This window comes from Truncatella angustata (genome assembly GCF_020726525.1).
Source record: "Truncatella angustata strain MPI-SDFR-AT-0073 chromosome Unknown BKA67scaffold_6, whole genome shotgun sequence".
NCBI classification, from domain to species: Eukaryota; Fungi; Ascomycota; class Sordariomycetes; order Amphisphaeriales; family Sporocadaceae; genus Truncatella; species Truncatella angustata.
In genome coordinates, this window is record NW_025763386.1 from 3174020 (window position 1) to 3189474 (window position 15455).

A 15455-nucleotide genomic window follows, 5' to 3' on the forward strand; every position below is an offset into this window, starting at 1 on the left:
AGGACGTTAAAATTAACTAACAATCTCATCCTTAGAGCATTATTAAAACAGGTATTCTATAAAGAGTTAAAGGGGTTAGAAAGGTGTTACAGTACCCACAGCGGGGCTGTGGGATATGACAGGTATATAGACAGCTCTCTCTGACCTGTAACTAGAATAGCTTTCAAGACAAGACATATTACAAGCCCATATCAACTTTACAGTTCGTGACGTTGTAGGCTTGTTGTCTCATACCAGTGTTGTCAACTCTCACAACTTAGTGCTAACCGCACCCATACTCTCACAAAAGGGCGACTATCGCTGCTAAACAGCGGCGCACGATAATGGCAATGTTAACTACTTCGACAACGTCCTAGACCTTAGTCTATGGCTTGGAGATGGCTTTAAACAACGCCGTGTATTTGATTTCTATGTCAAGGACGTCGAAGACCCAAATTCACAATTTTCAGGATTTGTTAGAGATAATAACAATTCTCTTCACGGCAATTACGTCCTCTACTACACGATCCTCTCCTCCCTCTCACTTAATAAATACTATACGAATTACATCGGTTTCGACCCTCCTAAAGATAGATTATTCTGGAGAGGCGATCTATTCGTCATTTAATACAAAGGCGAGTTAGGCATGGGACACGAATATGTGGACACGCCCTTAGGGTTAGCACGGATCATTAAGGACACTATGAGGAGTGCATATTGACGTTGTACACTAAAAGGTGTTATTAAGAGTGATGAGAAGTTGGAACGCGTAATGCAGGAAACAGTGGGTACCATTCTTGGGACAAAGCACTTAAGATAAGGATCATAGGACGATGTCAACCAGACTTAATGCCAAACATAGGCTATCTTAACGTCGAACTTGTCTGCTAGGCAATTTCATTCGCAACCGCCAAAATCGAACAATCTCCATCTCTTAGTAGCTCCTATACCGTCGATAGCTGCCTGCAATAAACCTCTACGATTTGAATCCCTAATATCCAAGGGGAATCCGCTCCTTCTGCTGGTAAAGGCCACAGCAACGACGGCGAGCACAACGGCGTGCACGACGATGGAGGGAACTGCTTCCAGAACACCATGAAAAAGGCATACTACGAGCGTACAACAAAGGAGGGGCACGACGATGACAAGCACAACAGCGGACACGATGATAAGCACAGCAATGGGCACGCCGATAACAAGTGCAACAGCGGGCACGACGATGACAAGCACAAAAGATGGCATAACGATGACAGCAACGGCCATCGCGCGTAGTATGTCGTTTGAAGACCCGTTTAGTGAGCTTATGATAAATCTGAGTCGTGGAATTAAGATATGTACAAGTCGAGGTTGGAGCAAAGCACTAAGTCCATGCTCTTATTACTATCATAATGCAATGACTTAATTGGGGAAACTCCGTTAATTATCGCCCTTACGATCATCCAGCCAGCCAATCATGAACGCATCCAATGATACGCTCTATCTATTTCGTCTCCAAAGCCAAGCCTCAAACTCCTCGCCTTCCAACCTCTTTGGAATCATCTTTTCAAACAGTCTCCATCTACTCGACGTCCCAAACAAACGATGCTCTGCCGGCCTTGCGACTAGAGATTTCATACGGATGGTCAGCGGGCTATTATCCCCCTCACAACACAATCTCGCATTATACGCCTTCTAAGCAAAGACTTTTGCCCTAGCCTGGTCTCCATACGCGATGGCGATTTGGAGCGCGTCGTAGTACGCCCTAGGTACTCGCGCGTCGGTGATATTTTCGGCCTCCAGTAGTTTTAGCAGGGTGTGGACATCCTCAAGGCATTTGGCTGGATTGGAAAGGAGACGAGATCCATCGCCGAGGAGCTCATCGAGTCGCGTGATCTCGCTTTGGCGATTGTCAATAACTGGTCGTGCAGCTTCTAGCAAACTGCAAAGCTTGCAAGTATAATCGAAAGGGAATGATTTCTTGAGGTGACGACGCCGATTTTCGAATGTTCCAGTGTCTGCGTAGCTAATTGTCATTTCCTCGCCCTTAGTTATGCTTTAAACGGCGTGGATTGTTTCTTCTCCGATACTGTTATTCCATGTGTGTTGACAACTTGAGACACATGCGTCATTAATCCTTGATGCCACAAGAAACAGTCCACCTTCTAACGCAGTGGTTCCTAATGGAAGGGCGTTAGTCTTAACGTTACCACTCAACGGGTAAGAACCACTTGGCGCAACGTTATAGAGTGAAAGGAAAGCCCTTTAGTCATTTTCCGAGAGGAGATTAAGTTTTCTGTCAATTGCTCTTTCAAGAGCTGGCTGTTCGATCCCGATCCCAGATTTCGGTATCCGGAACAGTGGCTTTTCAGAGATAATCCGCGTGCCTTTTGGGATATCTTGTACTACGATGAGTCCTTGGCCCTTGCCTGGAAGAGCCGTCAAGATGTAGAATGTCGAGTTATCCTTCCTTGGAATATCAACCTCATTCTCGGGTGTGCCATCAAAGTCTATCGGACCCGGCACCGGAGGTTTAAATGGCGTGCCAAAAGCTACAGGCGGAGAAGGGGCAATAGAGGGAATGTTCTTGTCGGGATTGATCATTAGAGCGTGAGCTTCGGAATTTATATGTTGGCCAAGAGCACGCTCGTTACCAAACGAAGGACCGCACTTCTCACATTTAAACGGTTTTAGACCTGCCGTTTTAACCCTGCCCATTGTGGATAGAGTGTATAATGATACTGATACTATAACAAAGGAATCTGTTAACAATAAGATAAAAAATGGAAAGGTAATCGTAGGACATCAACAGTGAAAACGACCAAAAGCTGCATTGTGACGTAGCTCTTTTCGGACGAACTACCAAACCAACAGAAACCATAAGACTGCTTAGTCACTACAACCTGCTTCTCAGCTGAATATACAGGTCTCGAAATTTTGGATGTTAAAGTAGTAATTGACCGTGATATAAATACTGAATCTATGCATTGAAATCGGGATAACACTTGCGTAATAGCACCACGGTGATAAATCGGGGAGAATAAATACTGCCCCAAACCGCAGGGTGTTAGTTCGCCGACCAGGGAAGTCACACACGTGACTAAGCTGAGAATTATGGCTATAACGAGCCCAGGCATGAACATGGTAAAGTTTATCTCGGCTAATGTTCATTACTCGGCACTGAAACAGAAATAACCCTTGTTCGCATCGGCGTAACTCCCGGACTGCATCTTTTTCCTCTCTAAGTGTCTTTAAAGTTTGGAACCATATTATTTCGTGATAACACCTTTCCTTAAGTGCTCCGAATCTTGAAAAAACTTTAATAGTCGCGATTAAACAAGAAGGGAAGCGGAGGCGGCAATTAGTGGCATGATGAAAACGATTAATAATATTATCAAGCGCAACTCTTTTTCTTATTACTAAGTGGTGTCCTTAGAGAAATAGTTGAAGAAAGTCATATAGTAATAATAACTTTATAGACTTGCTAAGAAAATAATTGTGCCTCCAAAACTATAGATTCGTCTCGTTACAGGGTGCGTCTCGCTGTATAGGGACAGACGTTACCTTGCAAGCTGCGTACGACATGTTCATACGAGGCGAGGCGCTAAAGAGAGTTATATTCATCTGGGAAAAAAAGACTGGGCGAAATTGATAGCTCGATTTGACAATAGATCATACATAGTCTTTCCAACGTCTATGACATTCTATGATTGCGCAAGTCTTGTGACTTTTGCAAAGCTTTAATCACTTCTGCCGTCGACGCCGTGCCACCGAACCTTCGTAGGGCGTGTAGAGCGGCTAAATGGTCTGGTTTATTGCATGTCCCAGTCGCATCACTTATGGTAGTAACGGCGAAGTCCATCTGATAGGCATCTCTTGCCGTCGACTCGACACATACATCCGTCCCCACTCCTGTCAAAATCAAATGGTTGACTCCGCGCTCCTTTAGGGTATTTTCCAGCGACGTCCGAAAGAAACCAGAATTTCTCGTTTTATCGACAACTTTTTCGTCGGGCTCGGGCGTGAGTTCGTCTAGGATATCGGCATCCCAAGACCCTCGTATCAGACCTTGCAGTTCTTCAATACGATCCCCTCTGTCGCGGCCGCGTCTGTCAGAGTAGTCGGCGTTGTATCCTGTCCTTAGGAAGAAGACCGGGATATTAGCGGCACGGAACGCGGAGCGCAGCTCGTTGATGTGCGGAACAATCGCTATTGGTTCGCTTTGCGAGCCCATCTTTGCGAAGCTACCTTGTTTGTGGCAGAAGCCGTTTTGCATATCGACCACCAAAAGCGCTGGAGCGGAATCGAGTTGGACCATCTTAGTGAACGGCTGCTTTGTGTCTATTGTAATTTTCGGTATTGAAGGCTCTTACGAGAGGAAGTTGAGACTCAGGGTTGAACTTAATGTGGGGAACACGAGAAGAGTTGAATGAAGATAAAACTGATGAGAGGCAAGAATCCTATAATTCTATGGTGTGAACCGGTAGAAAACTTTCGCCTTGAAAGCTCATTAGGGACATAAATGTTGCTGTACATATAACACGACACGGTACGCGCCGTGCCTAGCGTGACTCATAATGCTCATTCCCATGCATTAGTCGTACTAGTACGATAAGCAAGGGGATGCGCATTGACTAGGCATGGAACGCAGCCGAAAATAGACCGTGTCGTGTGTGTATACTATGGTAGCAGGCCCAAAAAAGGGCATGTGGGGCAAGTACCACACTTCTGGGCCCGCTCGATGCAAGGGCCAGAAGACGATTGCAGACGCGGCCACTTTTGGCTGACATGCTGACGCGACAAGCAATTCGTTTTCGTTCCCGCCACGTACTCCATCCGTACAACTTGACAACACCGATTAAGCTTCTTGTTTTAGTCCATTCCAAACGCAGCCCACCTGATCTCTTCATTGACTGTGAGGCAACTGCTTACGGTAGATCTAACGAGGCTATGAAGCGCGTATCAGCGTACGCTAAACTCAGGGAGTCGATAGTTGGCGGCGGCAAATTAGAAGCCGAACAAGACTACCGGTATATCAAGCTGTCCGATAAACAAAAGCGGCTTTTCGACTTGGTGCGGAATATTCTCGTGGCGTATCATGAGGATGGAAGTATGGTTTTATACTATTAGACGAACTGATGAGCAGTGTCGACGACGACATGAGAACAACTATGTTAAATAGTAGAAAAGAATTTTACAGCATATATTATCGTGGCTAATCAACCATCGTTTGATGACAATGGAAAAGGCAGATGTTATTATGACAATACAGACAAGAGAAGTAACCAGGACAAACCTGGGCCGGTGATGAGTTGCACTTGTATCATAAATCTGATATTGTTCTCGGTATGTTAAATCTGATAAAAGTCATTGCGTTCATGTGTGGCGTGCACTCATGAGGATTAGTTCTGGCTAAACTAGTCCGAGACCACACATAGATCTAAAGTAGCGCCGATGAAAGGTTTATAAATATTTCGCATGAAGTCATAGTTACTTCAGTGTAAGTCGAAACTTCAGCTAGACCGAGAGGCTGAGGCTGCCCAATAGGTGTGGTGTGCATCAGTGCTAGGTCCTCGCTCTCCTTCATCTATACTCTAAGCCTCAATTGCCACAAGATATCGGTTAATCTCTTCATCGTTTTCCCAATAAACCATCTCATCGTCGAACAGGTTCAAACTAATCTCGACGCCGCCATGGGTCTGGTTCCGGGGCAATATGTGGCCAAGTCGTACGTAAGGCGCGTATCTGGCATGGAGCACCCGGAAGGACTGCGGTATGCCACCGTTGCCAAAATAGCGGTCGCCAAAGCTAATCTCGTTCAAGGGGAAGTGCACAAGGTTAGAGATTAGCAGGTCAGCCGACTCGTGCCTCTCAACGAAGCGACCTTGCACGCGCGATAGATCGGGCGTTGCTCGCAGAAAGGTGTACGCTTCACGAACCTTCTGAGTATCTAAGCGGGTGGCGCCCTCCCGGATGGCCTGGGCTATGCGGCCCAGCGGTGTCGAGGGTGCTATGAGCTCGGCCACAGGAATGCGTGCGTTGTTGAGCAAGAAGCAGTTCCCGAGATAATCTTGTGGGAAGCCAGAGCCGATGCGAGCTCGCACGTCAACAGGTGACTCGAACACGGACACGGCATCCTCGAGCGGCCGCGAGCGGGCAGCCGCTGCCGCAGAACGGGCCCTAAGCACGCCACGCCACACCAAGGCATTAATGGCATCACTGGATGAAATGGGTGAGGACCCCTGTGGGCTTGGTTCTGCAAGGCATTCGTTCTTGAGTGTGGTGAGGTCCTGGCCCGAGAGAAACATGACGCGATTGAGCATGACTAGAGGGTGGCCCGGGGGATCTGCACCGCCTGCTATCTCCTGCTGGGTCGAATCTGCAACGCTCTCACCTGGGTAGTTGGCATCTAGGCTGACCAGAGTCCGTAGCCACGGGTCGTCAGAATTATTGCTTGGTGTGGGACCCTCTAAATCATTCGCCCAGATGCGGTCCAGAAGGCGACGATCTCGGTCCTCGGACGTGAAACGCGACGGCGCAGCTAAACATCCTTCATCACGACCGTGTAGCTCGCTGAAGTTATTGGCCCACAGCTTGAACAGGCTCAACATACCTGTGGCGTCAGTAGATGCGTGAGATGTGGTGAAGGCCAGCAGTAAGCCGCCCGGGAGGAAGTTTGCCTGGGCCAGAAAGACATCGGCACCTGCCACAGCCACATCACCCAACGCGGCGGGCGCTTCCAGGAGGAGCTCCTCCGGAAATATATCGCTAGGGAAACCACAATCCCGGAGTTCGTCATACGTCCAGTCCGTGTCGAGCTGACGGTACTGCAGCTGGTGCGGCCTTGGGTCGTCAAGTGAGCAGGTCCGGTAGCGTATCTCGAGCTGCCCTGGCCGCCAATCTGGAGCGTCAGATGACTGGCGGAACACTTTGCCGCTGGCCCATGGCTCTTGTATAAATGTCTTCTGTAGGGCTAGGTGCAGCTCGTCGAACACGAGTTCATTCTCCACTCCAGACCTCAACGGGAGGGGAAAGAGTAAGCGGACGTAATTACAAGGCGGAATGTAGTCTAGCACATTAAGAGTTTGGTGAAGCTCGCTCGAAGTCATTGCAAAGGATTTCGTCGCTCAGAAAGAAAAGGACGGTAGAAGTAGCACAACATAAACACAGATACTGGATTACCGGTTTTAGATACATAATTTCAACTTGCAGACTATGTACTGACTCGAACTAATTGCTCAATAGTTTTCTAGTTCGGCTTCTGTACGAGTTCTCAAATCGCGCCTCTCAGGTCAGCCGCCCAGAGTCAGCCATGCGCTTACTAGTTGACTCCGGAATTGCTGGTCGGAGTCAATATCTGACAAGCTCAATCCTGTATATCTTAGGGATAATCCTAATCAGGTTAGACCGACTCCCAGGATCCTGATCTTTAGTCAGGTATGTCTTCTCAAGATAAGGATCGATGGACCTGTAGGCGACGAGAATTACGACCGCTTCTAGATACCTCGCAAGATACTTGCACGTGCAGGGAAGCATCCTATACGAGTTTAGGGACACTACATTTCAGATAGCCAGCCGAGTCAGGTCCTAACTCCACCAGTCAAGGATGTCCGTCTGACGGAGTCAAGTTGACCCCATGTCTTCGCAGGGGCCCTCCCATCCTTTTTGTAGACGGACGATTCAACTGTATACCACAATATGACAAGCTACACGAATATATCAATCCCAAGTTGGAAAGCCGTAAACCTGGCAGTCATCAATCCGCGCCCGTTCAAGGAAGAGCCACACCAATGGTCTTCCTCTGGTCTCTGATACTCCATATCCCTGCGAGTCCTGACCTGCATCAAAAATTTGGTAGAGTACATGGATGGATCGTAACAGCAGAAAAGAGCAGCCCGGCAACGTTAGATGTAATAACACCCATTAAAAACTTCCCACCTGGTAGGGCGGAAAGCGCGCATGTCAGTATAAGTGAAAAAGAAAAAATCAAATCAGTGGAACGGATAGATAGGCTAACCACGCAAAGACGAAACCATGAGAGACACATCATCTATTGAGCCTATCGCCATAGTGGGTCAGTCTTTTCGACTGCCCGGTGGAGCCGACGATGTGGACGGCCTTTGGAGGCTGCTTGAGAGCGGCAAAACGGCATGGACGAGCGTGCCGGAGGACAGATACAACGGAGAAGTGAGTATACAACAATTGAGAACACAAATAAGACCCAGAAAAAAGAAAAGAAAAGAGACAAGAAGTGGTATATCATAAATAAACAACTGTCATAGCAAAGCACGAAGGAGAGGAGAGATTGGAGAACAACAGATATGTGACAATAAACACTTCACTAAACATCCGACAGGCTTTCTACCACCCCAGTGCTGACGACCCTAACGGCACAAGCAACCACCCGGGTGGCCACTTCATCTCGGGAGATGTGCGCGACTTCGACCATGCCTTCTTCCACTTCTCCAAGTCTCAAGCCGCCGCCATCGACCCACAGCAGCGGCTGCTATTGGAATTGGCCTATGAGGCGCTCGAAAGCGCCGGCATGCCGCGTGAGGCAGTAGCAGGGTCGGCCACATCAGTTTATACCGCCATATTCCCTATGGACTACGACCGTCACTTATATAAGGACACAATGGACCTTCCCGTTTATTACATGACCGGCGTCGAGAAGGCCATGCTATCAAATCGCATCTCGCACCTGCTAGACCTGCGCGGACCTTCTATGACGCTTGATACGGCATGCTCTGGGGGTCTTGTCGCGCTGCATCAGGCATGCCAAAGTCTGCAAAGCGGCGAGTCGGATACCGCCCTTGTGGCTGCCTCAAACCTCTTGTTAGGGCCGGATCACTTCATCGGCCTCAGTAACTTGCATATGCTTAGTAGTAGCGGACGGTGCTACCCATTTGATGATCGTGGTGAGGGCTACGGGCGAGGCGAGGGCGTAGCCGTATTGGTTTTAAAGCGTCTCGAAGATGCTATCCGAGATCGCGACCCAGTGCGCGCCGTGGTCCGGAGCACTGCCATCGGGCAAGATGGTTACACGCCACAAAGCATCACTTACCCCAACGGCCAGGCCCAAGCCGAACTAGCCCGGACGGCATACCTCCGAGCTGGCTTACGGCCCCAGGAAGTGGCTTACGTCGAAGCCCACGGCACTGGCACCAAAGCTGGCGACCAACAAGAGTTGGAAGGTATCGCCAGCGTCTTTGCAGATTCCGCAGTCCGTCAAGTACCTCTCTATGTCGGCTCTATCAAGGGCGCCATTGGCCATACAGAAAGCACTGCTGGTTTAGCCAGCTTGCTGAAAGCGGCGGTGATGCTTGAACGTGAGCTAATACCACCGGTTGCCGGTTTCGAAAATCCCAAACCTGGCCTACCCCTGGACCAGATACAGGTACCGACCAAGGTGATACCTTGGCCTCGTGCGGAAGGCGTCACACCCCGTATATCAATCAACAGCTTTGGATTTGGTGGTGCCAACGCTCATGCTATTCTCGAGCGCGGACCGCGAGCCCCAGTAAGGACGTATGCTGATGATGCCGTGTGCCCCCGCCTCTTTACTCTTTCAGCCAATAGCCCAGCCTCATTGAAGGCCATGATACAAACCCAGCACGACTGGATTGAGCATCGGGAGGAAGTATCACTAGCAGACCTGTCTTATACCCTTTTGCACCGCCGCTCAGCCCTGCCTTATCGTTTCAGTACCGTGGCCAGCGGCCACGCATCGCTCATGGACGCATTCCGCCAAGGCCTCGCCGTACCCATTAGCAAGCCGGTCCGCACTGAGATGGACATCGTTGCTGTGTTCACGGGCCAGGGAGCCCAGTGGCCAGGCATGGGCCGCGAATTACTGCTTGAAACCACGCCACCGTCCGTGTTCCGCAGCTCTATTCGCGTTTCGCGCGATATCCTCCACGAGCTGGGCGCTACCTGGGATCTCGAGACAGAGCTTTTGCGCGACACAACAGAGTCTCGTCTTAACGAGGCTGAGTTGGCACAGCCGGCCACGACAGCTTTGCAGATTGCCCTGATCGCACTGGTCCGCGCACAAGGTCTGCGGATTTCGGCCACCGTGGGCCACTCCAGTGGCGAGATAGCTGCAGCATATGCTGCGGGCTATCTGTCCCATGCAGTCGCGCTCAAGATTTCTTTTCACCGCGGCTTCATGGCCATGGCTGTAAAGACCAAAGGCCTCGGCCCCGGTGCTATGTTATCCGTGGGGCTCGACGAGCAGGACGCCATGAAATATCTCGAGGGGCTCTCGGCAGGTGAGGCTGTAGTCGCTTGTGTGAACAGTCCCCGAAGCGTGACCATCTCCGGTGATGATGCGGCGATCCAAGAGGTAGAGAATCGCATCACTGCAGCTGATGACGGCACATTCCATCGTAAGCTCCTAGTGGACACGGCATACCACTCTCACCACATGCGAGCCGTTGCTGACGATTACCGTGCACGTCTTGGGACACTGGAAATAGAGCATGGTAACCCTGCTCATGAAATTGTCTTCATATCGTCTGTTACGGGTGAGCCCAAGACGTCTGATTTTGGTGCGGAATACTGGATCGCCAACCTCGTATCCCCCGTCCGATTTAGCGACGCCGTGCAAACACTGGGTAAAGCCCGCCATCAGCGGCATGCGGTCTTTATCGAAATTGGCCCGCATCCAGCCCTCTCGGGCCCGGTCCGACAGAGCCTCCAGCACCCGGACGTGCCCAAGTTTAGCTTCGACTACCGAGCGACTCTGGAGCGCAAAGTGGGCGCTGTCACCAGCGTATTGGCGCTGGCTGGGCAGCTGTTCGAGAGTGGTGTCAACATCAACTGGGATGCTGTGTCGACGCTTGCACCAGACGCACAAAAGGCAGTGGTGCGTCATGACCTCCCGGCGTACACGTGGGACCACTCAACCAAGCACTGGCATGAGTCACGTGTGGCACGAGCCTATCGCCTACGAAAGGAGCCCTATCACGACCTACTCGGCTTACCGGTGTCTGATGGGACGGATATGGAGCCTCGTTGGCGCCATTTCCTTAGTCGGGCAACTCTGCCGTGGCTGCAGGATCATGTTGTCGACGGTTTGACTGTGTTCCCGGGTGCAGGTTATGTCTGCATGGCAATTGAGGGAGTCGCGCAACTAGCACGTCAGCGCTTCCCGCAGCGGCTGCTCGAGACGGTGGCAATTCGCGACATTTCATTCAAACGCGGACTCGTCATACCGGATTCACAGCGTGTAGAACTCCAGTTGAGTCTGCGACCGCAGACCAGCGCAGATCTGTGCTTCCGTTTTGCCATCACAGCACTCTCGGACAGTGGAGAATGGTATGAACATGCCACTGGTGTTGTCGAGGGCATACTGGCAGAGAGTAACAGTGTTACGTCTGAGACGATAGCAGAAGAAATTCCAGTGCTTCCTCCTGGTAGCGACACGACCTCTGCAGAGAAGTTGTACAAAGACATGGACGCTGTTGGTAACACGTACGGCCCAGGGTTCACTGGTCTCCACTCGATATCCATGGCTGCAGATGCGTCGCAGGCCTCATCCGCATTTGACATTCTGGACATTCAGGCAATGATGCCAGCTCAGCACCAGCAACCGCATGTTATCCACCCATCTACCCTTGACATTATATTCCACACTGCGCTGCCACTTGCGGGCCGGCGTTTAGGCCCTGGCTCCATTATGCCGGTCCACGTCGGCGAGGTGCTGATCTCGACCACCCCTTCGCTAACCAAGCCCGGGGCTCCGCTCGATGTTTCGACCCTGCTCACATCAAGCAGTTTTCGGACTGCTGTATCAGATATCAAAGTCTTGGCGCGTGGCCACCGCGTCCTTTCAATCTCAGATATGGAGTTCAGGAGTCTGGGAGGGCTTGAGAACAATGGCCATGACGGCAATGCTTTGCATGAGATTTGCTATGAGCTGGATTGGAAAGTCGATATCGAACATATGCGACCTGAGGATTTACCGTCAGATAGCACTCTAGCGCATGTTCTGGCTCAGACCACCTTGAAACGCCAGCGGTTCACCTCCATCGGCCTGGGTGCCAGCGTGGACCTTACCGGGGAACTGCTGAACGGCCTTGGTGGCGTTGACAAGGTAGCAGCGCACGAATTTATCGACACGACTCCTGGTCGCTTCGAAGACGCCGCCAAGCGCCTCAAGGGTTTCCCAGTGCAATATCGTACCCTCCGGCCTGGCACTAACCCCACTGCGCGTGGCTTTGAGGTCGGCGTATACGACATCGTGATAACGGCTTCATCCAAGTGGCTCAGTCAAGCTGCAATGTTCGTCAAACCCGGCGGCATTGTGTTGCTTGTGCTGTCTGCGCGAGACTCAAAGGATAATACATGGCGCGCAGTCATGACGAAGATGTCTCCTCCTCTAGAAGAGCAGTTGACTCTACGCGAAGAAGTTCACGGCAAGTTAATCGTTGTGGCGAAGCCAGTTAGACCTCAGATTTCCACCAATGTTCACATCCTTACCCACACTACGGATAATCGACCAGCCTGGGTTTCGGAGCTTGAGAAAGGGCTGGGCGACCGTGCACCGTACGTTTCGCTCAGAGCCCTCAGTCCAGGAGCTCTTGAGGCTCTAGCCAGTAATGGCGCAACCGGAGATGACAATAACGAAACGATAATTGTCGTCGATGATCAGCCTGACTCGCCTATTCTGGCTGACCCTCATGCTTTTATCGCCGCTAGAACTCTGCTGACGCAGCCCTCTCGGATCATATGGCTCAGCCCTGACAGCCCCCTACCTTTCCACCAGATTGAAGGCTTCGCACGGACGGCTCACGCAGAAAACGACCATTTGCGACTCACCACTATCCATGCAGCCCCGGGCATGCTTACAGCTGCCAACAATCACGACAGATTGCTTGATCTAGTAACTGCTGCTGCTGGTCAGGTTGGGAACCCCAATATACAGCACACAGAGCGCGAGTACCGCATTGGCGAGAACGGCACCGTGATGGTCCCACGCTTGCTTCGTAATGACAGACTCAACAAGGCCATCGCTGAGAACAGCGAGTATGGTCGTGAGACTAAAAGCCGCCGATTCATAGATACTGAAAAGCCCCTCGTGCTGTCCGGTCAAGGTCTAGGACTGTTCGTCGACGATGAAAAACACTATGGAGCACATCTCGGAAACGAAGAGGTCGAAGTGGAAGCACGGGCGATTGGGTTGTCCAAGGCTGGTTCGGCTGCTCCATTGGGAGAATATACAGGTGTCGTCACAAGTGTTGGTGCCGACGTCAAATCCTTGGCACCAGGTGACCGTGTTGCCGCCCTGGCTCCCGTCGTAGGGGCCAACAGAGTGCGTATTCCGCACAACCACGCTGGTCGACTGCCGCCCAATGTACCGTCCGACATTGCATCCACACTGATGCTGGATCTCATGGCTGCCACACATGCCCTTCGCGGTGTTGGCCGTCTGCTCTCCAGTGGGGGCACGGTCCTGGTGCATGGAGTCCGCACCAGCGCTGGGCGGGCGGCCGTTGCCGTTGCCCGTTCCATCGGAGCTCGCGTCACTGCCACGGCCTCTGATGCAACCGAGGCTGGCTTGCTCAGGGAACAGCTAGGGATTGATGCGGCCGATGTGCTCGTGGCGCGTCGTTCGCTTCACCGACGCTTGCCTCGTGATGTTTTCGCCGAGGGGCTGGACGTAGTTTTTCAGACGGGCGAAAGCTCTCCCCCTGCCGAGGTACTGCCTCTCGTCAAGCCGTTCGGCAGTGTTGTCGCGGTAGGGTCCTCGTCGCGGGCCGCTTTGGCACTCAAGCTTCCGCCCAATGTCTCCTTCCACCAGCTTGACGTGTCGGGGCTCATGCAATCCCGTCCTGACCTGATCGGTACCCTCTTTAATGAATCGATGAAGGCGTTCCATCATATACCATTGTCTGGCTTGGAGGTTCCCATTCGCGATGTGTCAGAGGTCGCGGAGGCGCTTCGACTGGTCAACACTGGCGTTCAACCAAAGGTTGTATTGAAGGCAGACCCCGAGTCCACCGTGCAGATCATTCCCGCTACCAAAACCGATCCTTGGTCTAACGAACGTGCTACGTATGTCGTTGCAGGTGGCCATGGTGATCTTGGTCGGCGGTTGCTCTTCCAGTTGGCGCGCTGCGGTGTCATGCATTTGGCTACGATTTCGCGCCGCACTTTCAACCAAGAAACACACGATACACTGCAAGCGCAACTCCAGATTGTCCGTCCTGGAATCTGTCTATACACACTCCAAGGTGATATATCATCTGAATCCAGCCTGCAGGCAGTGGCTGCCTCGCTTTTCCACCAGGGTGCACCACCTGTCCACGGTGTCATTCAAAGTGCCATGGTCATGATTGTGAGCCGTCTTTTTCTTTCTCCAATTTCATCATAGAATGCTAACGGTACATAGGACCGACCGCTAGAGTTAACGACGCACGAAGATTTCCTGAATGTGACCAAGGTCAAGGTGGACGGAACGCTCGCTCTCCACCGTGTCTTTGCATCTCGCGACTTGAGGTTCTTCCTTTCGTTGTCCTCGGTCGCTAGCATCGTCGGCGCGCAAGCCGAGGCTAGTTACAGCGCAGGAAACACAGTGCAGGACGCCTTGGCCCACCAGAGGCTGCCAGAGTCCAATGAAACCCGTTTTCTAACAATCAATATTGGCTGGAGTGAGGGCGCTGTCCTGACGCAGGCAGACGAGACGCGTCAGGGTGCCTTGCGCCGGGCGGGATTTAGCCTCATTCCTGTGGAGGAGCTCATGCGCTTCTTTGACTATATCCTCGGCACCGCGATGAGTTCTGATGCCAGCCCCTCCCAGGCCATCATAGGCTTCGATGCCGAGTCCCTTGATGGCGCAACCGCTCATAATGGCACGATCCAATCAGCCCTTTTCAGCCAGGTACGCGATGTGGGCCGAGCTAGTGAGGTCAACGCTGCCGAGGAAGGGGCTGGGGCCACAGCGGGTAGTGGGAAGACCTACGAGCAGGTCATTGCCGAAGGGGATACAGAGGCGGTGTCAGACTTCATCTCATACGCCGTGACTCGGCAGCTGGCGCGATTGATATCCGTAGAAGTAGGTAGTATCGATGCGCGCCAGGGCTCCATCTTAGCCTTAGGTTTAGATTCGCTGGTCGCGGTGGAGCTGCGCAACTGGGTCACCCGTCAGTTCGATGCGCCTCTTCAGTCTTCAGAGATCTTGGCCAATCAGACGGTGCATAGTTTGGCTGAGAAAATTGCCACACGATCCAAGAAGGCAGTAGGCGTCAGTGCTTGAGTCAAGAACGTTGGATTGGATTGGGATTTCTCATGTAGAATAATGAAAAGTGCTAAAAATCAATAGTCGAGAACCTATCTTTGCCTGTGTATCCAGTCTAGGACACTTTTTTGGGTTCAGGCTCCACCATCTCCTTGCGATTTACACGAATCGGATCGGCTGATGTGGAGCTTTGGTTTCCTCGCCAAAACGTCTGCAACAGTGTGGACTTTCTCTGCTGTCACTCTGCGAATCATGGTGT

The 15455-nt window shown here is 51.6% G+C and overlaps 5 protein-coding genes across 5 annotated transcripts; 1 reads left to right on the forward strand and 4 right to left on the reverse strand.

The window, feature by feature from the left end:
* Nucleotides 1-876: 876 nt before the first annotated feature.
* BKA67DRAFT_661187 (uncharacterized protein) lies at nucleotides 877-1242 on the reverse strand (the record flags this gene model as incomplete). Its single annotated transcript, XM_046107773.1, has 1 exon — nucleotides 877-1242. One exon carries the CDS (start codon nucleotides 1240-1242, stop codon nucleotides 877-879), a length of 366 nt encoding a protein of 121 aa, XP_045956726.1.
* Nucleotides 1243-1455: 213 nt separating this feature from the next.
* Nucleotides 1456-2673, reverse strand: BKA67DRAFT_593897 (uncharacterized protein; the record flags this gene model as incomplete). The annotated part of the gene is made up of 5 exons (XM_046104992.1): nucleotides 1456-1633; nucleotides 1688-1973; nucleotides 2046-2218; nucleotides 2315-2465; nucleotides 2610-2673. The coding sequence occupies 5 exons, from the start codon at nucleotides 2671-2673 to the stop codon at nucleotides 1456-1458; spliced, it is 852 nt and encodes a 283-aa protein (XP_045956727.1).
* Nucleotides 2674-3778: 1105 nt separating this feature from the next.
* BKA67DRAFT_494039 (Isochorismatase-like protein) lies at nucleotides 3779-4264 on the reverse strand (the record flags this gene model as incomplete). Its single annotated transcript, XM_046097013.1, has 1 exon — nucleotides 3779-4264. A coding segment is annotated over one exon (486 nt), but the record flags the coding sequence as incomplete, so codon positions are not given.
* Nucleotides 4265-5549: 1285 nt separating this feature from the next.
* BKA67DRAFT_521683 (uncharacterized protein) lies at nucleotides 5550-7064 on the reverse strand (the record flags this gene model as incomplete). The annotated part of the gene is made up of 1 exon (XM_046098301.1): nucleotides 5550-7064. The coding sequence occupies one exon, from the start codon at nucleotides 7062-7064 to the stop codon at nucleotides 5550-5552; it is 1515 nt and encodes a 504-aa protein (XP_045956729.1).
* Nucleotides 7065-7989: 925 nt separating this feature from the next.
* On the forward strand, nucleotides 7990-15214 carry BKA67DRAFT_661192 (uncharacterized protein; the record flags this gene model as incomplete). The annotated part of the gene is made up of 3 exons (XM_046107774.1): nucleotides 7990-8142; nucleotides 8312-14296; nucleotides 14351-15214. The coding sequence occupies 3 exons, from the start codon at nucleotides 7990-7992 to the stop codon at nucleotides 15212-15214; spliced, it is 7002 nt and encodes a 2333-aa protein (XP_045956730.1).
* Nucleotides 15215-15455: the final 241 nt, after the last annotated feature.